The 23,139-nt window shown below is 42.0% G+C and overlaps 2 protein-coding genes across 4 annotated transcripts in view; both read left to right on the top strand.

Moving 5' to 3' along the window:
* The window catches only part of septin7a (septin 7a), a 35,232-nt gene extending 22,977 nt beyond the window's left edge, over nucleotides 1–12,255 (top strand). For 2 of the 3 annotated variants that reach the window (XM_076754551.1, XM_076754549.1), the window contains 10 exons: nucleotides 100–234; nucleotides 2,680–2,797; nucleotides 4,005–4,097; nucleotides 4,313–4,409; nucleotides 6,791–6,842; nucleotides 7,107–7,232; nucleotides 7,644–7,664; nucleotides 9,153–9,288; nucleotides 9,381–9,526; nucleotides 11,132–12,255. In XM_076754551.1, coding sequence (XP_076610666.1) covers nucleotides 100–234; nucleotides 2,680–2,797; nucleotides 4,005–4,097; nucleotides 4,313–4,409; nucleotides 6,791–6,842; nucleotides 7,107–7,232; nucleotides 7,644–7,664; nucleotides 9,153–9,288; nucleotides 9,381–9,526; nucleotides 11,132–11,168 — 961 coding nt within the window. In that variant the 3' untranslated portion in view covers nucleotides 11,169–12,255. The remainder of the gene's footprint in view (nucleotides 1–99; nucleotides 235–2,679; nucleotides 2,798–4,004; nucleotides 4,098–4,312; nucleotides 4,410–6,790; nucleotides 6,843–7,106; nucleotides 7,233–7,643; nucleotides 7,665–9,152; nucleotides 9,289–9,380; nucleotides 9,527–11,131) is intronic. The other variant, XM_076754550.1, reaches the window with a different exon arrangement.
* A 7,192-nt stretch (nucleotides 12,256–19,447) lies between these two features.
* Nucleotides 19,448–23,139, top strand: part of eepd1 (endonuclease/exonuclease/phosphatase family domain containing 1) — a 29,548-nt gene continuing 25,856 nt past the window's right edge. Inside the window, exons 1-2 of the mRNA XM_076755392.1 lie at nucleotides 19,448–19,674; nucleotides 19,787–20,710. Of these exons, the coding sequence (XP_076611507.1) occupies nucleotides 19,863–20,710 (848 nt within the window). The 5' untranslated portion in view covers nucleotides 19,448–19,674; nucleotides 19,787–19,862. The remainder of the gene's footprint in view (nucleotides 19,675–19,786; nucleotides 20,711–23,139) is intronic.

Here is a 23,139-nt window from a genome sequence, read left to right as displayed (position 1 = left end):
TGAGCTCAGCCATCTGACATTGGTCATTTCAAGGTACTGTAATACACAATAATTGTATCACTGTACCTGACATTGATGTGAATTATGCGTGGTCCTCAGCTGGCAGCCAGTCATCGATTACATCGACAGTAAGTTTGAGGATTACCTCAATGCAGAGTCCCGGGTCAACCGACGGCAGATGCCAGACAGCAGAGTGCAGTGCTGCTTGTATTTCATCGCTCCGTCTGGGCACGGGTAGGTACCACAGGGATCCCACTGATGATGGAATCTCTAAAACGTCATGGAATTTTTAAAGCTGTACTTTACTCCACACCCCAGCCACTTCAATACAATATAGCAACCTATGTTCAGACTTGTTTCACTTGCATTAGATGATAAACAAGTGGTTTAGTGTGGAAGCCTGATAATTAACTGCTTTACACTTATTTGGGCATTTTGAGATGGTTTTGAAAATCTTGCTGAAGTCTTTAGGTATTAGAAGGGTCCTGACACGCCACCGTTAAGTTAGACTACATAACAGCCAGAAGAACTTCTGTGGTCAGGAATAAATAAAGGTGACTTGCTTGCCAGCCTACCTAGAAAATTGCCCTGACGAAGGAACGAGTCAGTGCTGAGACAGCTCATGTGTCTTTATTATGGCCAGAGATAGTGTGTGGAAATTAAGAGACAGTAGTGCAAATGAAACAAACTAAAAATGTTGTGGGTCGGGTGTGGTGCATAGGTTCAAGTCGCTCCATTTATACAGTACATTTAAAAATGACAGAAGTTGACCAAAGAGCTTCACAAGGTTAAAAATCACAGGTGTAAAAACAAGCAACACAGATATAGAACACAAACACTGGGACGTAACAGAGACTTGCACATGTTCAAATGCAGAAGAGGCAAGAAAGACTTCATTCTGGATATTGTTTGCAGTTGTAGTAAACTAGAACTAACCACTGAATTGATTTGCTTCTCACAGCTGAAATCAAAATACAAAAGGAGTCTTGAGAGCCAGTGTGTGGCTTTGTTTAGCTGGAGAAAGTGACTGGCCTATTAAGTATTCTATGTGGATGCATTTATGGGAAAAAGACAGCAGGGCCTAGGATAGATCTCTGGAGAACCCCACAGGACACACCAGCTATAGAGGCTGAGAAATTGGCCAAATTATCTGTCAGAAAGATAAAGAGACTTAGAGGACTTTCATTATGAGGCTGTTTTCCGGCTTCCCTCTCACCTCACACATGGGAAGAAATAAACAACAGACCTGCTGATTTCAGCTGTTGTGTTTCAGTCTTGCTCCCCTGCTGCCTCATTGTCTGGCCAGCAGTTAAGCAGTCCAGACCCAGCCAGCTCTGCCTGTGGCCTCCTACCAGGCTACCAAGCAGGAATAACACTGGAGTAATCTGTCCTGAGCTTGTTGACCTGGAGACCCCATTCCTCCCATCTGTGTCTTGGCTCTGGCCACTGCCAAGCATACACACACACACAGTTGGCCTGGCTGCTTTCACACACTAGGCCACACTGTGCCGCCTACAAAAAAACCTGGTTTTTGCTGTTGAGCCTGTTGGCCCACAGTGACCCAGTGTGGATTACTGACCGCAGCCTTGATGTCTCTCTTGGCAGATGAAAAGCACCATATGGACCCATTCATTTTCAACACCTAGCCTGGAGCCGTGTGTGTTTGTAAGCGTGTCAGGGTTACACTAAAACATTAGGCCAGAATTGGCATTTTAACATGTGTGAAATTAACAGTACAGACTGCAGGGTTACTAGTTTAATCCGGGCCCTTGCAACATTTTAAGACTTTCAATATATGTATTTTTTATGTGCATGGATCAGGTACATTATCATCTAATCACATTTTCCTCTGCTTTTCTCTTTTAATAAACCTTTGATAAACGCGTCTCTCCTAGTCTGTAGGGGCCCATTCTGCACAAAGTATACACCTAATGCGTGTGCATTGGATTACATTCGTGTGGAGCTTGAAGACACACTTTTACATACATATGCGTATGTAGCATATACACACCAAGCATTGTCTTAGAAGGCAGCTCATGGGGAAACAATATCCCGCAAATTGTTGGTGGTCAAGGGTTGGTTTCGTTATCACTGGTTTCCTGGATTATTGTGGAAATTGCAGTAATTACAAAACAACAGAAACCTCTTTATTTTAGCCATTTTTCATATTTGGACAGAACCAGGCTAGTGGTTGCCGCTTCCAGTCATTATGCTAAGCTAAGATAACCACGGCCTGGCTCCAACTCTCTACGCACTGACATGAGAGGTATTGATCTTGTCATACCACTCAAGGAGAGAACGCAAATTTGTGCATTTCCCGAAATGTTGAACTATTCCTTTACATATGTAATGGCACCAATATCAACTACCAGCAGATTAAATCTGAAAGCTGTTTGTATCAGACCTCAAAAACCTTTTCAGTCGCACACAAATAGTAAAGCATTGTAAAGCATTCTAAATCATAATTTGAAAGAGGATTTTCCGAGTCCAAACAGATTTATAATGCTGTCTGGTCCATCCAGATGTTCAGTCTGAGGTCAGCCAAGCCATGAAACATGACCTTCAGCTGCGTGTGCTAGCAGCTATCTGCTTCACCCAGCCCTGCAGCTCCTCTTACACCAGAGCCGTACACCGACACTCTGACCTTTCAACTGCCGCTTCTCTGTGCTTCTTCCCCAGACTGAAGCCCCTCGACATTGAGTTCATGAAACGGTTACATGAAAAAGTAAACATCATCCCCCTCATCGCCAAAGCCGACACACTGACTCCTGAGGAGTGCCAACAGTTCAAGAAACAGGTGTGTGTCGCTTATGACTGAATGGATACGTATCGACATATCGAGCACGATGTGTTCAAATGTTTCTTGATCAGAGTACTCTGTTCATGTGTGTAGATGACTTAATGGCAGGGGTCCTTTTCAGTACATTCCCACTGTAAAGTACAGTCGGCGGCCTGGCTGCTTTATTAAATACAGTTCATTTCTTATTCATGTTGTTGGGGCTCTATTTGTAGTTGGAGTCTACACTGCCCTCAAAGCAGCCTTAATATTTGATCAATATTGACTATGAACCAGTGCTTATTTTACAGCCTATATGATGGCTTTATTTGACAAAATACTTACCCTGCTTTTTTTTACTGCTAATTACTACTGGGTTTTGTTAGGTATAAAATCTGAATACTGAAAGCTGTCAGGTATCTAAAATTGCCATTGAACACTGGATCAAAGCCTTAATGGTTATTCAAACCAGAAGCAGCACTGAGTTAAAAGAAAACCTCAGGTTTGTGGAGGCCTGTTGTTTAAGGTTTTGGTGAAATGATGAAATGCAGTCCAGAAGTTCAGTTTGAGAAACAGACCCATGAGTTTGAAGGCTTGTCAGGCACCAAAATACTGCCCAAATAATTCTTAGGACATCCTCTGTTTCGACCACAAACAATACAATCCCTGCCTGCACATGTGTGATTTGCTACCACAGCGTTCAGCTGGATGATGTTGTCTGGCTAAGGTTGAGTCATGGTCAAGTTGTTTGGAGCGCCGCTACATCAGCAGCCCTGCTGTGCCAGCGCAGCAGCAACGCTGAAATGACTGAGTGAGCTGTGATTTCTTTCATGCAGTGCTCATGCCTGTCTGAACATCGATCTGGTGTTTGATTTATGAAATCCTAATTTTATGGAGGCAAAGTTCTTGTAAAGCTGTTGGTGCATAGACGCCATTTAGAATATTTAGTGTTGTTGAAGACTTATGAAAAGTTTGATTTCAGAGAGCTGTGTAAGTATAGCACACTATTGATAGTGCATCAATACAGTCATAGTGTGTGTGTGTGTGTGTGTGTGTCTCTGCTGAATGTATATTGTCAGTAGGTTCCTCCTGTGTGTTATCGACTAACCTCCAGTGTGACTATTGATGCTTCTGGTCCTGTTTGTCCCACATAGAGCTCACTTCACTGCATCACCTCTCATGCTGGTTTTCCATTTGCCTCTTCCTGTTTCCTCTGTGCTGTGTGCAGATCATGAAAGAAATCCAGGAGCACAAAATCAAAATCTATGAGTTCCCGGAGACAGATGATGAGGAGGAGATGAAGATGGTCAGGAAAATCAAGGTCTGTTCTGCTAAAGCAGCCCTCCATGAAGGGCTAAATGAAACGGTCCTTGTGGGTTTTTGTGCTCTTTTGGTTGATGTCATTCATACTGTGTGTGTGCACGCGTGTGTGTGTACGCGCGTGTGTGTGTTAGGGCACAGCCTCAGCCTACAGTATATTTTTAGCCATTGTGTGTGACCAATGCAACAGTTGTGTCCCCTCCCTCCTCTCTGCAGGATCGTTTACCCTTGGCTGTAGTCGGTAGCAACACCATTATCGAGGTCAATGGAAAGCGAGTGCGCGGGAGGCAGTACCCCTGGGGTGTGGCTGAAGGTGAGAGGTCGAAGGTCAACTGATCCCAGCCTGTGAATTGATCAACTAAGTGAAATCTCTTGCTCTCTCAGACGCACATGCAAACACACAGTATTTCCACAGTTATTGAATTGTTGAGCAGGCGTCACGTGGAGATGATTTGCAAAGCAGTAACACAATCCATGTGCTCCTGTTTTGCTGTCATTCCAATATTCAATGCACACACACACACACACACACACACACACACACAAACACTGTGGAACTGTGTTATTGTGTAAGCACGGCGTACACTGTGATACTAGACAAGATAGAGATTGCATCAGCATGAAGAGACCAAATCATTTTAAAGATAGCTCTTTATTTATTTTCTGTATCGAAGTGTATTGAACGCTGATACTATTAGTCTGACATATAACATAAAATACATTTCACATGAAGCTTACATATGAGTGAAAAACACATAAACACAAAGAAAATACAAAGCATGCACTAAACAAACTGTACAAAAGTTCTACTTACTATAAAGTATGGCAATTATATTTTCAAAATAAAGTAGAGAGTTGTTATTGTGTTCATATCTAGGAGGAGAAACTGGGAGCTGTTGCATCAATTTTGTATTTACTAAAAGTATGTATATAGGATTTCCAGAATAACAAGATAACATGAAACATAGGAGAGCCCCCATCGAGCAGGCGGGCGGCAGCTCACCATCGGCTCTGTGTAGGCAGACCGCTCGACCTTTGGCAGTGTGAGGTCAAGTCGTTGTCTGCTTGCTGCTCAGATCAAGGATTCAATGGATGCACTGAACACGTCTGATAGGCCTCAAGGATACTGTCAGTGTTTCCGTGAGCAACTCTGAATGTAAACAGAACTGTGTTTGAATCACAAGAAGATTATAAGATTACTCCACAAGGTACCTTTAATACACGTGTGTCTAATCTGCTTTACTCCTAAATGACGGATGAAACGGTTCATAACAAACACAGGACCCGTTCATGCACTCTTCTGTCATATTTGTGTGAGCTGGCTTCTGTTTCTTCCTCCGCCAGTTGAACGACTTCTCATGAACAAAATGAACCTCAATGAAGAAAACACAAGCAAGCAGAACTGATCATACGAAACAAAAAACAGTGTTTCGGCACAGGATGTGACAGTCCTGTTTGACCTGACAGGAAGTTACTGTCACATTGTGGTGAGACGTATGAAACATAACAGCAGATTAAAGCGATGAGGACAAAGCCGCAGTGTGAATGTGACTGAGCTCAGAGGTTTTTGCTGTAGCTAATGAATTGGAGACAGTGAGGGGAACATTCCATCTCTCAGAGAAAAACAGCAGCTAAAGGTCTGAGGACAGTACAGCCTGGTGGATGACTTGGAGGAGTGCTACTATGAAACTGGTTTGCCACCGGTGTTTGCCATCCATGGGGAGTGAGTTTTGGAATACCGCAAATGTTTTTGGCTCCATGTCAGCATAAATATGGAGAGAGGGCGGGAAAGAGAGAGGGCAAGGTCCCTGAGAAGCTATGCAAGCCACTCTGCCACAGCAGTCCAGAGAAACCTCAGGGGACTGTGGTGAGCTTTACTGCAGGGGGGGATGCATGATGCCATCTGCTGGTGGCTTCTGGTACTATAGCCGTCCACATCAGTGCAGCTGCTGTGTGCCTGCAGGGATCTGAAAAGCATGATGGAGTCGAGACAAATTAGCTGTGGAGCCACCAAAACCAACAAAAACCCAGAAGTGGTCAATGAGACCAAATGCATCAATAAATAATCCAGTTAGTCAAATAAAAGGAATCGTTAAGGAGAATTGGAAACATTGTGAGGATATTAAGTAACGTCGCCTGGGTAAAATAGGGAATAAATAAATGATTCAGTGTGTTGCTGAAACAACAACAACAAAAAAAAAAACTGCTAGTGAAAGATAAAAAGAGAAGACAAACAGTTTGAATTAATTATAGTTTAAATGAAAAGAATTCTGTGGTCTTTTCCAGCTCGGCTTCTAATTTTGGAGCTCTGGTCATTGGTTCTTCTGGTCTTGATAACATTGTACTGAACTGCTGAGACCTCAGAATCTTGCAGTGTCACTAAAAAAAAGTTCAGTAGGGCATGAAATAGAGCAGTCAAAGGATCAGACGGGCTGGAGACAAACTTCCAAGTGAGTCAGCTTTGTGGATCTGACTGCCTGTGTGCGTTGCCCCATCAGACCTATTTTTAGCACTAGAGCCATATTCCAAGAACAATCACTTAATGTGATAATTATTATAACTTATTAAACTTATGCGTAGAGCTGTAAAATAGAAACCCAGTTGTTATAAGAAGAGTTTTAGTATGTTGCTATGTTGTCAGTTATGCTCACGTGCTCATTGTATTTAAACTGCTCTGTTTGTCTCTTGTTACAGTGGAAAATGGAGAGCACTGTGACTTCACAATCCTCCGTAACATGCTCATCAGGTGAGCAAAAGCACGTCGTCTCCTCTTCATCAGTGCCTGATGCCTGGCATGACCATGTGGGGAATGAATCCCTGTTATCTGTAGTGTTTTCCAATTGACTCCACTAAAGTTGAAAATAGAAAAAGCTACATCAGATTTATGAATCCATATCTGGTATCATGCCTGTCTATGAGCCAGCACCTCACAAGGATAAGTGTGTGTTTCTTGCTCATTCATACATCCAGTGAGAGTAGAAGTGCCGTTTCACTTGACTTTCTTTTCCAGGACACACATGCAGGACCTGAAGGATGTGACAAACAACGTTCACTATGAAAACTACCGGAGCAGGAAACTTGCTGCGGTCACCTACAATGGTGTGGACAACAACAAGAACAAGGGACAGCTAACCAAGTAAGTTCACCTGCACGGTATGCTCCTGAAATGAACTTTAAATAGTTTGAACCAATGGGATAATGTTGCTGATTTGGCTGCTGGCTCCATCAGGACCCTCCGGCAGCTCATTCACTGTATAACCATGGAGGAAACTACAGTTCAGAGGTCAAAGTCTACGGCGATTGACCCATAGATTGAAATTGGGAAGCTGTCTTTAAGGCAGTCCAACCCATTCCTGGCCCAAACAAGCTAAACTAACCCCCGACTAACTGACCACCAGTATCATTGGTGTCTAATCCGACCGTACTAACTGAGGCACCATCTGACTTCTAATCCACCGGCTGCAGCTGTCAGTAATCACCAGCACTCTCACAAACTAATGCATGGTTCATGGAAGCATGCTAAGTGTCTGCGTTTGTTTGTTTTTAGACCTGAGACGGCTGACGGCATGTAAGTGTTACTTCACTTCTTTAAAACCTCTCCAAACAATTCATTTTCTCTCCTGTCTCTGACCTTTTCCGGTTTCCCTGCCTCATAGGATTTTCTTCGTCTTTATTTTTTTCACCCGCACTCCCTGTGTGTACCTGTTTGATTGAATCATTAAAACATTATGTTACATTTAGTGATCCTGTTTGGCCACATGTTACATAATATCCTAGAGACCGCTAATACCATCAAAAATATCATAATTTGTCAGCTGGCTTGGCTACCTGCTTTGCAGTTTCATTACACATGTCTGATTAAACACCTTTAAGAACTTCCAGGGCTGCTCCTGTGCAACTAACAGCTAAACACTGCAACTCAGAGTCAACACTGGCACGCTGTGTAAAATGTGAATAAAACAGAGTAATCATTTGCTAATCCTTTTTGGCATATAGTCAATTGAAAACAATAGCATAACAGCAAATACAATATAATTAATGTTTTACTCATCAACTTCATTGATTTTTGTAAATATCTGCTTATTCTGAATTTGATGCAGCAACACGTTTCAAACTAGTTTGGACAGGAGCAACTAAAGACTGAGAAAGTTGTGTCTTTTTTCTAACATTCCACAGTTAAACAGGTTCATTGGTAACAGGTGATAGTATCATGATTGGTGTTAAAGGGGCAGCTTTCACTTGGCCAAAAGAACGTCAGCTTACAGGCTGCAAAATAGCAGCAAAGCCTCCATTGCTCGCAGTTATACTGTAGCTAAATATAATACACCAATGCAATCAATTCAGCTGATTAAAATGAAATTCACTTTTTAACTAACCACAACAAAAATGTCATATGATAATTTTTTTAAAAAGCTACTTGAGTCCTGCCACTAGTGTAGATAAAAGATCATGATAAATGGTGTGATAGGGTCATTTGTGTTCGGGAAGCTGTACGCTGAGCTGCCAGTCGCCCTCACCTCTACACAGCTAATGAGCTAATTAAGCCGGCTAGCTTGCCAAAAGGCTAAGTTAGTGTGCTTTTATTAGCCTTCACTAACATTTCTCATTAGCATATCAGGAGAGGTTATATTCACAGAAAAGATGAGCTGCAGAGCTCCAATATGGCTGCAGTGAAGTTTGGTTTTCAGCTGGACAGCTTGTCTGCCTTGTTGAGACCTCATATTACAGGTCAGGGTTGGTATCACAATCAGGGTTTTTTCTCTATAACTGTTCTCCTTACAAGCCGCTGTCACCTCCCAGCTACAGCCCTCACTGGAAGCCATCTGTTACTGAAGGCTTCCAGGGACGGGAAGCAAACCTGGCCTGTCCTCCTTCCCTCATCCCGCCTCCTCTCCTTTTCAGCACTCTGCAGTCACAAAGACCTGGGGGGAGGGGAGGGGGGGTTGGAAGCACATGTCTGCTCGAGTAATGTCCAACTTGGGGTGTCATGGATGTGTGACTATCCACATACCCTCCACAGTGTGCTGTCTGTATGAACACGGCCTTGTGTTTCCAGGAGTCCTCTGGCCCAGATGGAGGAGGAGCGACGGGAGCACGTGTCCAAGATGAAGAAGATGGAGCAAGAAATGGAACAAGTGTTTGAGATGAAGGTCAAAGAGAAGCTCCAGAAGCTCAGAGACTCCGAGACTGAGGTGAGCTAATGAGGGGCTCTTTGTTGTTTCTTAGTCTGGGTTCCATTGTGAATGCTTGGTTAACCCGGGACTGTACCCTGCTGTCCCTGCAGCTCCAGAGGCGTCATGAGCAAATGAAAAAGAACCTGGAGGCCCAGCACAAAGAACTGGAAGAGAAGCGTCGCCAACACGAGGAGGAGAAGGCCAACTGGGAGGCTCAGCAGAGGATTCTGGAACAACAGAAACTAGACGCCTCCAGGTAAACACACCATCACACCATGATCAATAATGGGTTTTAGAGTTGAAGAGAAGGAAATACAGACTGTGGACTGAAGATGTCTTAAGTTTAACTTGCAGCTTGAGTCTTAGCATTGCTTACGGGCAACCTGGGAGGAAAACTTGACTACAGACTGTGTATCAGCAACCAGAAAAGACACAATGTGAACATTAAAAACTGACAATTCTGATTGAATTCCCTCAGTACAATAGGGAGTAATAAGACAGAGATCCAACATAAATAATAAAAACTGAAGCCCCCTCAGTATTCCACAGTACTACTTTGATTTCTTTGATTTCCTCTCTTTCATGACTTGGGAATGAATTTCTTGGCAGAGGGATGTTGTAACACTGGTTGTAGCGTCTTCACTAACCATCACACACATTCTCAGTAGAAGTCATTTTATGGTGTGAGTAAGTCAAAAGCACAATACGTCAGTGTGTAGACAGTTTCATGCCCTGGACAAGATGTCCACTGCTGCTCCAGAGGGAACTTTTTTCTTTTCATTACAATATTTATAACTGTTCTAGTACTTTTATAATATTTCATTGTTTTAAATTGAACTAAATCATTGTAAATTGTTTTAAATTGTACCTTTTCATGAACACTACTCCTGCTTTGTGTTTTAACCATGTTCAGAATATAAAGATAATAGTAATAATAATATTAATAATAAGCTTAATTTGCCTTTAATACAAGCTCAAAGTAGAAATTACACACACCGTGCCTCTTATAAAAGAGACATAGAATGAACATAAAAGTAGGGATAGAAAATTAATGTACAAAAAGATGGAGAATAAAACCCACTTGATGATAATAAAGTAGAAATAGATTAAAAAGATGAGGATGAACATAGATTAGAGAGAATGCATAAAATGAGGCACAAAACAAAACCCACTGAATAATAACAAAAAAGATGAAGTTAAAATAGAATAAATGATATTTGAGAAGAGGTGCAGCAGTGCATGAGTGCGAGGCAAAGAACAAACAAAAGATTCAGGCCTGTATCAGGCAAGTCGTAGCTAGTTAAAGGCTAAATTGAAGAGATCTTTCGCTTCATGACATCTTAACACATTGGCTGTAGTCAAGATTTCTTCCCAGGCTTTGACTGGTCTGCTCCCATAATAGGAAACACTCTTCAGGACTGATACAGGCGTATTAGAGTTCTGATCACCCTCTGGATCCTTTTTTACAGAGGGCTGATTAATAGATTCTTTCAGAGGGAACACCTTTGTGTAATCTTTATTTAAAGGGTAGCTTGGCTGAGTATACGTGTTTTTTTATGGCAACAGTAAATAGTACAGTGCATACATATGATGGTAATTTCACATAGTGGTTTCTTGTCTGAATAAGTGCCCGAAGCACTTTTACAGAAGTCACCATGGCAGTGAAGATAGCAACATTTCCGTATCACTTTCAGGTGTCAGGTGTCAGGTTAAACACATGGAGAGATGCTCGCCATGTTCTGCCCTCTAAGATCACTTCAACACGTTTCCATCTCAATTTTCATCTCTCATGCAAATTGAAAGAGGCAGTTTTAAGTTGTCATGGAGACCATTTTTTGACTCTGTCCTCTTGTGTTTACAGGACCTTGGAAAAGAACAAAAAGAAGAAGATATTTTAATAACTCTGGATGACTTTCCTGATCTTACAGTGTATTATTTTTTGCCAGCCTGCCAGCCTTGATTGTCAGAACATCTGTCAGTCACCTTCATCCGCTGTTTGACCATATTACTGTGTAATAATCAAGTGAAAGCCAGGGGGCAGTATTGTCTGGATTCTGAATTTAACCGCCTGCTCTCTGCTCGTCCTCATGTTCCTCCTGTTAACATCTCTGTATGGATTCAGTGTACTGTCCTGTTTTGGGTCAGTGCTCAGAAAAACATTTATATTCACAAAGAAAACATGATGTTGTTGCTTCAGGACAAACTAGAGGGCAGTGTTCAGAGTTCAGTCATTCTTTCCTCTTTTCTTCTTCTACTTTGGGAATGTTGGATGCTGCAGTGCTCTGTGCTGCATCCTTTTAATGCCAAAAAACAAACAAAGGGGTCAGCCTTTCACTTCCTGCACATTGGCAGACGGCGTCAGGCTGAAGCTCACCTCAGGCACTGTTTTTTGTTTTTTTGTTGTTTTTTTTTTTATGTATATGCATCTTTCGGTTGACTTATTTAGGTATCACATTTAATTTCCTCCCAAAATGTTATGCTCTTCCATCTCCTGTAATGTAAATTGTATAACAACGAACTGCAGTGTTTAACTTCAGTCATGTGTAACATTTTCTTACTTTTTGTTCAGTTTTGGGGTTTTTTTGTATTGGCACTGGCATACGAATTGTGTTCATTTAGTGTTCAGTATCATAGCCGGTGTTTTCTAGCCCTGCTCTTGGAAACCAAACATGTATTCCTGACTTCACTCATGCTGAGTGTAACAATGTAAAGAAACTGCTCTTGAAGTGCTTTTACGTGAGTTTATTTTAACTTCTTGTGCAGATTCTATATAAAAATGTTTTCCAACAGAATCAAACCTTTCCGGGGGCAGGATGTAGAACGCTTGTGTTGGATGTTGGTAGCTGGAGCTGAGATGCTTCAGTCAAGCAAACAGCAGCCAACCCAATAACTGTGCCAAGCTGGCTTTCTTTACATCACATTTAGCACTGTTGGTGTACTGCATCTGTATTTTGTAATGTCTTGTTTTTATTGTACAAAATCACACAATAAAATTGTGATGGGGAAAGACACAGATGATCTTGGCTAGATATTTGGAAAAAAAAACAAAAAACACTATGTGATGAAGTATGGGGATACTTGAACATTGCACCTGTATGTTGCTGGTGAACTTGGGCATTAATCTGCTGCATTCACCACTTTTCAGGAGTCAGGCTGTCCACCAGATGTAATCTGGCTACCAGAACATTAACAAAGTCCAGCGTCCAGTGTCGAAGTCGAAGTCAGAGTTCTGTGCAGGCCAATAAAATTCCTTGACACAAAAACCTGTAAAACCATTTGGGCAGGAAAGGATCTCCCCCAAATTGTTGCCATAAAGTTGGAAGTAAATTGTATTACTGTATGCTATAGCATGAAGGTTTACCTTTATTGGAGTTAAGGGTCCAAAAAGCCTCTTTGACCCAGCTGTCAATTGTCAAATGTTAGTGTATGCTTATCTACAGCAATGCAAAGCACAAAGGACTTGGCGGAGTTGCTCAGAGCTGGAAAAAATGATGCTTGTGAAATATTCTCACAAACACCTAAAAAACAAACAAAACATTTTGGGGGAAAAACATGTTGTGATTCGTATAAAACAGTTAAGTATGTTGGTTTCTTGTCTACGAAGTGTAGAAATGGTATATAAGGATAAGTGTCTAGCACATTCAGCATGAGAAAGTCAGCCCCAGATCAAAGGTACTAGACTAGGATGTCCACATATTAGCCATGTCATGCAAGATGGCAGCAGTTAGTGTTCTAAGATTTCTTGAAGTGTTCAAGAAGCAGGATATGCAACAGAGAGACAACTATTAACGTGATGTTTTGGAATTTCAAAGTTCAACTTTGGTGACATTTCAGTGAAGAGTTCTGAAGTTTTAATTCATCCTTAATGATGTTTACTTCCAGCAGGTGGCAGCAAAAGACTGCACTGAAGTGCCTCTTGCTGACAGGTTCAGGGACTTAGCATGCTTTTGATCAGCCTTATCAGTATCTCTGAACTTTCACCATGACCCAGCTGTTTTTGTCTTGATGTACTTAAAACCTTAATTGTGCTTAGTAAGGGATTCACAGCTACATTGTGTTGTCATAACCTTTCACCTACTGAAAAGATGTTCCTCTCTAACCTCCTGTGTTCTGCCTTGACCAGTTAGATTAGAGACTATCAGGAATACAGTGCACCTCAGTCTGACAGCCATTTGGGTCATAGCTGCCAACTTGGGACTGATGACTAATGAGATTTTTAGTTTGAAGTAAGCTTGTTTTTTGTTTTTTTTTTATGCCTTCGGCATTAATGTGGGTTGTTTGTGGAATTCTGAGACCACTGTGGGCTTTTGAGAGGCTGCCAGCAGTCATTCAGGAGCTTCTAGGAATTGTTGATGGTATTCCAGGATTCCTTGGCGGCCTACTAGAGGATTCCTGAGATATAGGAGGACATCCTTTTGAGACACATGTGGGTTACAGGGGGTTCTTGAAGGAGCTCCTTGGGTTACTGTGGAAGTTTCAGGGGCTCTTGATGCGTTGTTCAAGTTTGTGAAGAGGCCCGGGGATTTTTGAGGAGATTTCTGGGATCACTGAGAATGAGATTCCAGGGGTTCTTAGTCTAAGGGGTTGGAAGGGTTCTTTTGAGGGTGTCAGGGCAACTTAAGTATGTTCTGGGGGATCATGAGAGGATTCCAGATGCACATAATAGGATTTCAGGGGTTCTTGTGGTAGTTCATGGGTTCCCTGTAAGGGTCACATGAGTAACAGGGCATTCTTGAAGGAGCTCTTGGAGTAATTGTAATTCTTGTAATTCTTCAGGTCTTGTTAGCATTACAGGGGTAACAGAGGATTCTTGGTGGCCCTTGAACTCTTGTGGGAGTTCTTTGGGCTTTATAGATTCTTAGGGGGTGAATTCTTAGGGAGTTGTGTAGTCACTGAAAATATTCCATTCAAAGTTTTGATGCAGATCTCTGGGTTCTTTTTTGTGGCATCAAGGCCTCCTTAGATTGATGACATGATTCCAGGTGCACTTAATAGAATTACAGAGGTTCTTGACAGGAATCTGTGTGAATTTTGAGGCATTCCAGGGATTCTTGAAGAAGTTTCAGAGGTCACTGAAGAGATTCCAAGGGTTCTTAAGTTGGTTCTAATGTATCTTGAAAGGATTACAGAGGTTCTCTTTAGGGGTCTAAAGGATGCTTAAGAGAATTGTGGGATTGACCGGGATTCTTGTAAGGTTACCACATTGGCAATATTGTATTCTTGGTGGAGCTTCTTGAGTTCTCAAAGGAGTTCTGGAGGTTCTTAAAGGGCCTCTTGATTTCTTGAGGGATTTCAGGGATTATAAGGAGGTTTCATGTATTACTGAGAAGAGCCCAGCAGTCCTTAAGGAGTTTCTGGGGTTCTTAAGATCACTTTAAAAGATAACAGTGAACCATTTCCAAACATACATGAAGTAATTTAATAAGAAGAATTTTTCTAGACCTGGCCGTGTCATTTTCTCTAGTAATCATGAATGTTCCCATAGTTATTTGCAATTACGCCTTCTAAAATAAATAGTTCCTTACAGACACGCATAAACCCCTAAGTGTCAAACTTTCTTTCCTCTTCACATAAAGTTGTTATTGTTGTTGTTGTTCAACTGTTTTAATATGTGGCAAGCATTTTATAAGAGCACTAACTTTTACAGTTTGCAGACATGCTCACATTATATAATAGATTGCAGAAGTTGGCTGTCTTTTGATAGCCAACTGAAAGATCACAGCATGAGGACTAAATTTAAAAAAAATGCATAATATTCTAAATTTCACCTTACAAAAATGTGATTAATATTGCTCATCATCAGTATCTGTCAGTGTATTGTTCTGGTGGGGAAGAAAAGGTTTAACTGCATTTCGGTTATTCAGGGACACTCCCTGCTTAAACCTGTGAGATGGACAAGGAGTGTCCCATGAATTATGTTGCTATGAAACAGTTTGGGTCTAGATTTACTTCCTGCCCACTGTTGACTTTAGCCAGCACTGCAAGAAAAGATGAGTGCAAGCCCATTTAGTGAGACCTTCCCAAAGGCAGCCAACATATCTATCCGTTCCACAATAAATCAGTCAACCTGTATTATGTCCATATTAGATATGGTCAACAGGTTTTCAGTGAAAAAAAAATGTATTAGCTCCAATTATTGACGTAACCTAACTGGTCTTTTCCTCTTGCCTATTCAAACAAAACCTGGACACTTTGGACTCCCAGTCACTACGTGGAGTACAAAACACACATCCTGCTGTTCTCCAGCATCACGCCACAGCCTTCCCAGTCTGACAACTAGCCAGCTTCGACCTCTCCCTTTGCTGATTGGCTGGCTGTGCCTTTGGGTCACCCAGGGGAAAACATCCTCAGCCAGTTACAGAGGTCTACACTGAAATCCCATGTGTCAGCCCATGACAAGACAGGAACTGGTCACAAATCTAATTATGCCTATGGCCCCCCAGAAAGACTGGGACCAGACATGACTGCATTGCAGCAATGTCTATGGGAGGTGAATAACTCACCATACTTCCCTGTAGGTTAAATGCTGTTACGACAATGACATTGACCCGGTTCACTGAACGTCGCAGTGTTTCTGGGTTAGCTTCAGCCCTGGGCAAAATCACAAGACTGTACCAAATATGTCACTGAGGCTGTGAACATGCAGTCTGAACCTGTTTTCATGTACTTCAGACAAAGCATGTTATTCATGTAGAAAGACAAGGGGAACAGGAGAATATTCAGATCTGGAGCTAGTTTTTTGAAGGCCAGTGTCAAAACTTAGCATTTTGTGCTAATGTTTAAACTGAAAAATAGGCCTAAAAATAGGGGACATTACCTTTAAATACATATTATCTGAATCTACAAACATAAAGAAGTCTTATAGCAGCTCTGTGAGGCTGTACATCATTATGTTCATGCTCACCATGTAGGTTTATGCCAAGATGCTAACATTTGCTAATGAGCATTACACACAAAGTACAACAGGAGTTAATGGTTGTGTCATCTGTTATAAAGACACTTGGTCATATACCAAAGTATTTGGCAAATTAAGAGTTTGACACGAAAAATCAGGGGATCACCAAAGTTATTACAATTCATCCTGTGGGGAGCATGTGGGGCCTTGTTGTCAGGACATTTCACCAAAAGCCCCAAATGTCAAACATCATGGTGGTGCTGGAGGAACACCAACGGCACTGGGATTCATCCTCTGGGAACCATCACTGTTCATCCAAAATTTCATGGCAATTCATTCAATATCTGAAATTTTTTAGTCTGGACCGAGGTGGTGAACCAGCTGACAGACAAATATTACCTTCCCTCGATCCATGTGCAAGCATGGCCTCTGTAAAAGTGTGAAGACTGAAGAAGATATGGAGATAAAACAAGGACATGCCAACAGGAACACGTATTTAATATGAAATACAAACCGATTGACCGGTCACCGCACAACATCTGATCTCTTGCCTCGGTAATAGACTGACCTCATGTAAATGGCTAACATGAGGTTTCAGTTACGAGGTCAATAGTCAAGAACTGAGACTGCTAAGAACCCCTGGATTAGTACTCTTAGATAACAGACTTGGGAAGATATCATCAGAGAACATGAATCCTAAGCCACTGTCTTGTTTTTCAAAGTCATATCACTGTGAAATCCTCATAACTGATTTGGATGTGGATCAGACTCCAGAATCATTCCTGTCTTTTGCCTTTTTTAGGAATGTTGATGCCTTCAGTTTGGAATCCTTTTTTGTATTATCTTATTGGATCGTAATGGTGCTTGGGTTCTTCTGTTTTATCCATGTTGCATAAGAGCTGAGGTCAAGAAGAGGTGACCCTGTCCAGTATTTATGCCATGGGGCAACCTGGCTGTAAATAGAGCCGTGATGTGAACAGTGGCTTATCCTCTCACTACCAGAGGATCCTGGCATACAGCTGACTGTCTGCACCACACTGTCTGTCAGGACCAGAGATCCATGTCAGTGGTTACTAAATGAATATTTAACACATTTGACAGAGTAAACAGAGTGCCATGTGACAGAATTTGCATTTGTAAGATATCATTTTTCATACATAACTGGCTGTGGAGAAGAAACACTGCTAACCATGACACCTATGATAAAAATAATAATCCTACATACTCTTATGGTGGAAAAGATATATAATTATACAGTTGTCAGATTAAGTCTGTTTTAGACTCTCTGAAACCCTCTCAAGAATCCACATGAGTGTATCAAGAACCCTTACCAAGGGCCCCAGAACCCTAAGGATTACCAGAAACCTTTTAAGACCGTGGTGCAGAACCATTTAAGGACCCCAGAAAACACCTCAAAGATCTTTAGCAACCCCTGCAATCTTGAAATCTTTTTAAGAACTCATGGAACCCCCCAAAACACTATCAAATAGTTTTTGTGTTCCTTCAAGAATTCCCCCATCAGAAACCTCTGTGACCCGGCACAAGAATTCCTAGAACTCCTTTTAAATCACCTCCTGAAACCCCTCTCACATCGCTGGAGACCCTCAACAATCCATGGAGCCACCCAAGACCGTACAGAGATTCGTATAACATTGCACAGGGCTCCATCAAGAACCCCCCCTTTTCTGTGTTACTGTGATCTCACAGGATCCATAGAACCGCTTAAAGAGCTTTTGAAAAAAAAACATGGAGCTCTTTCAATCTTCTTGTGGCCCTAAAATACCCCCTAAAATTCACTAAACAACCGCTGGAACCACATCAAGAACTCCTAGTAGTCTCTGAATCCCTCTTTGAAAATTCCTGGTGTAGCATATTATATATGCAGTGTATTATAACTATTAATACTTCTACATCAGTATGATATAATGTCCTCTTTGCACTGACATCAATGATGATGCCGATATTTATTATTCCTGGAGTGGGTGTCTATATAACTGTCCTTTGAGACTGTGTTTCTTATTTCCATTTGGAAAGAATACATTTAATGAATGAGGAGCTTTTCAACACCATTACAGAAGAGAGAAAGTGTAAGATCAATGGATAATCACAGGCTTTGTCATAAAGAATGAAACCAAAGCATGTGTCTTATCTGAAATTATAATGCTATGATAATTCAATCAGGCAGGATCAGAGCAGAAGGAGCCACAGTGATAATTACATCCTTCCATTGATGGAGGCCACAGGCAAACACTGCATGCTTTGACCACTTGTTGCATACTAGTCCTACATTTCACAGCTTTGTTCAGTTCACACATTCATTTTAAAATATCTGTATTTATATAAAACATCTTTCCTCGAATCCCCCAGAAACTCTTAGTTACAGATATGTTGGTGGAATTTCCCTTCTTCCTAACCTCTGCAAAAACCATGCTTTTAATTTACAGAATGGGTGAGAGGAGAAACTGCGTGTCACTGTCTGCTATTCTGACTCCCTTTAAAACTGAAATCTTAATATAGATTAGAGTGCAGTCCACAACACCTTAAGATTTAGTGTGAAAGGTCAAATACTGATAAGCAAACTGAACATTAATGACATTTCATAGCCTTGTTATCCTGGTTTATGCTTGTTGCTACATCAGAACATCAGTCATCAACCATGAACAATTAAGTATTAACCAAAAGTAAAACAAAACTTAAATTTGGATCACACATGATCAGCTCCTCATTTGGTTGTCACGCTTAGCGCCACGCCTCCAGCTACTAATAATGGAGGAAGCAGCGCGCGTGACAAAAGAGGAGTGTTTGGTTTCAAAATAAAAGACACTTTTTTTTTTTAAAACAAGAGAAGTAAAATCTACATTTTATGGCGATTTTATATGTACATGAAGACTATAGTCGCCTATCATGGGGGCCCAAATGGTACATCGTAAGTAAATAAATATATCCATTGTAATGATGTGGACTATAAGTTAAAAATGTATGAATTAATTTAAATTAAACCAAAAAAGAACAGATACATTTAAGGTTCAATTAAGAAATACTACTTTTTTCACATTTATTGTATGTAAAAATAGAAAAACAAATCTAACATTAAAAATATATGTGGCATATGTGGAATTAAATGCATTTGAAAATAAGTACATATGAAAATAAATAACAGTTAACATTACTCATTTAATCTGAAGCGCATTCTTCATTATCTAACTCATTCCACTTTTATTTTGAAGACTAATTCTCAGTCTTCCGGTGTTTGCTTGTCTGAACCTGTGTGACTTGACGCGCGCTGGGAGCATTGGTTTGTATTGGTGTGAGCGCTGAGGTGTACCCGTCAGTAGAGTGTGTGTGTGTGGAGGCCGACCTGTGGCCAGTCAGGGCAAAGTTTACAGTGAAGCCTGTTCATCCAGCTCTTACCTGCCACAGAGGAGCCACAGACAGGCTGCAGCTGCACGGACAGCCGGTGTGCGGGACACACGCAGCATGTAGCCCGCACTGAGGACGACCGCTGTGTGGTGCGTATGTCTAATGTCATGTTAAACGAAGCAGCGTGTAATGAAAGGGAGATATCTGTGTGTTCGGATGTGTAAATGTGTGTGTCACTCTCTGTGGTGGTTGGTGTTTCAGCCTGTTCTCTCTGCCGTGGCCCACCGTCTGCTGCCGCCCGCTGCACTGATCCGAGCCCCGGTCACCGGCTGGAGTCATGGGTGGGAGTCTGGGCTGCCACCGCTCCATCCCCAAGGACCCCACGGACTTCAGCTGCGGCAAGCGCAAATTCAGCGCTGCGTGTAACTTCGGCCACATTCTGGTGAACCAGGAGCGGCTGAACATCAACACAGCCACCGAGGAAGAACTCATGACTCTACCGGGAGTCAACCGCACTGTTGCGCAGAATATCGTGGAGTACCGGGACTGTATCGGGGGGTTTAAAAAGGTGGAGGATCTGGCTCTGGTGAGTGGGATCGGGGCCACGAAACTAGAGGTGATCAAACTGGAAATATGCGTCTCCAGCAGGACCAGTTCGTCCCAGCACTCCCCGTCCTCCCTGCGCAAAGATCTGGATCACCAGTCGTGCACCGGGATGAACATTAACACCGCCACCCCGGCGCAGCTCATGAGCATCCGAGGCATCACGGAGAAAATAGCCAAAAACATCGTTGCGTACCGGGCGGAGCACGGCCCCTTCAAAAGCATCGAGGACCTGGTGAGGGTCAACCACATCAACAGCTCCCTGCTGGACAAAATCCGCTTCCAGGTGTTCGTGGAGCGCTCCAGGGCGCCGTCCACCAACACCAATGGAGGGTTGACCTGCACCACCAAGTCACACCCCAGCCCGACTTCATTCAGCCTCATGAGCGACGACCTGGACCTCCCGCCCGGAGGACCGACCCAGATCATCTCTGTGCGGCCCAACATGGAGCCCCCGTCGGGCCTGCGGGACGGGAAGCCCGTGGTGCGCCTGGCCACCTGGAGCCTGCAGGGCTGCTCCTGCGATAAGGCCAACAACCCGGGGGTCAAAGAGGTGGTGTGCATGACCCTGCTGGAGAATGAGTGAGTAAAACTTCCAGCACAGGCACTGCTCATCTTTGAACCCATTCATTAATATGAAGAAATCATTTCAATTCTCCTTTACTGATATGTCATGGATGACTAAAGTATTTAATAAAACAGCTCAATAAGTGTGAAAACAATTTCAGGAGACAGTAGTACGCCATGCATGTCCTTTTAATCCAGTGCTGGTGATGTATTGGAGACACTTCTGGTTGTATTACACCTGAAGAATTTAAAGTCCACCAAAAATAGTCTGCACACACATTAAAAACAGTTTTCATTGTCAATATTGCCCACAGAACTGATTCTATTTCTCAGATGTGCTGATTGTAGACCAACGGTACAGATGTCTGGAGTTTGTGCTGAACCAGTTCCATACAGATTCAGAAAATTGATCTAAAAGATTGGCTTACGTGGCAAACTGCTCAAATTTGATGTTGCAGGCCATCAGCTAGCACTTCATGTTGTGCTTGCCATCTTTCATGTGTTTCCTTAAGGACCATTCTTGGTCCATTCCTGGCACAGATGCCAGTGTAGACAGTGTGACAGTGTAGGCAGTGCCATCTAGAAGCCATATGGGAACCAAGTCTGCTGATGCACGTGGAAAATAAGTGTAATACATACTAAAGCAATCCTTATTTGTGTTGTCAACTGATAGTGTAGTGACTTCCAACTACTAATTGTTCACATCTTCTTCTTAAACTGGCAAAAATCTGATTTTCAGTTACCACAGAGAACATTCACACTTTCAGCAGTGAATGTGAAAACAGTCTTCTAGTGTGAGACTTAGCACTGACATCATTCAGCACAGTGAAGCGCAAACATTAAACTGCAGGAGCAAGAAGCAATCTAAATGTTTGACCAAAGGGGGACTTTAATTGATTAATCGATTGAAGTACAACATTACCTAAAGGTCCAGGATTTTTACTTAATCTGTAAACCTGTGAGCAGACAGTTTTACTTCAGCTGATATGAGTACTTGTTGGTTTGTGAGGCTTTGTGTGTACTGTACTTTATGAGAAGTTTGACATGACAGAGTATATATACACAGCACTAAGGGTGTGTGTGTGTGGGGGGGGGGGGGGGCACTAACACATTTCAGCAGTGACTTTTCACTCTTCAACTTTGCAGCAAGAATTTTAAAACCAAATAATTTTAAAAAAAAACTTTAAATTTAATGTTCAAATAAAAAAAATGAAGAAAATAACCTTTTGAAATACCCAACAGACAAAAAAGAAATCTGTGAAATAATTTTTAGAAAAAGTAAAAATAACCAAAAACCCAAATCTAAAACATGTTATTAAATAATCTATTTAATTTTAATGTCAAAAAATTGATCAAGAAAATCCAAAGAGACTTGAAATTCTTGATTGGGGACCAGACCCTCTGGTTGTAAATGGGGCCCAAAGCTTGGAGGCTGGCTGTGGGTTCAGTGAACTGATCCTTTTTAAAACCCAGTAAGCTACACCCTAAACATGGCACCAGTGTCTCCTACATGTATTTTACTTAGACCTAACTGACCCATACAAGGCTGTTTGAGAAGTAGTATTTCCAATGAGACCTGCTCATGAAACCATCATCATGACAATAAACAGTGAATAAAGCCAGTATAATTTAATCTAACATGCACAAAAAACAAGAAAAGGTGACATTAATGTAATAGAACAGAGTGAAATTTCCATTCTAAGCTCACAAGGCAACTGTCCACCGATATCAAACCAGCAGGTTTGTGGGCCAAACCTGATTTGAAGTAACAGGGCCAAGCTTTGAGTCTGATGCAACATCTCCAGTTCTTTGATCCACCGCATTGTTTTTGACTCTTGTAATGAAATGGATGAAGAGCAGTTAGAGCACCGACCCTGCTCCTTTGACCCGAGTGCAACATTTACACAGATAACAGAAAAATAGGCCTCTGTGAATCCAGGTTAATCTGCCCAGATAAACTCAGAGAACAGTGTTTCAGTGTCCGGTTTCACAGTCAATGAATAACGAGATTACTTCAAATGGATTCAACATGTATTTGCTTGACAACAAGCTGCTCAGCTCACCTTGCCTAAAAGCTCTATTAGCTCAGGCCCGAGATAGCTCAGTATGACATAACATACAAGATGCTTACTTTGTTCTGCTCACATGACTGCTCACATGGCCGCCGTGTCCTTCAGTGATTCTTTGTTCAGAACACACACTTCTTGAGCAGGGTGTAACCAGACTCTCTGAGTGTCTGTTGGCACCAGGTTACACTTGCTGGGTTTGCCAGATGAGCTGCCTAGAGCTGTGCAGTGCCCTGCTTGTGTGGTGAGCCCTGACCTGCTTGGAAGGCGAAGCGGGGGTCATGGGAGGGCATTCCTGCAGGAAGTGTTGAAATGCTGTTACATCTGACTGCATCATCGCTGATAAAATGAGTATCCTTTACAATGCAGCCATCATTT

The sequence above is a fragment of the Chaetodon auriga genome, chromosome 17 (assembly GCF_051107435.1).
Source record: "Chaetodon auriga isolate fChaAug3 chromosome 17, fChaAug3.hap1, whole genome shotgun sequence".
Classification (NCBI taxonomy): domain Eukaryota; kingdom Metazoa; phylum Chordata; class Actinopteri; order Chaetodontiformes; family Chaetodontidae; genus Chaetodon; species Chaetodon auriga.
Note: the sequence above shows the minus strand (reverse complement) of the source record. Positions and strands in the feature narration are given on the sequence as shown.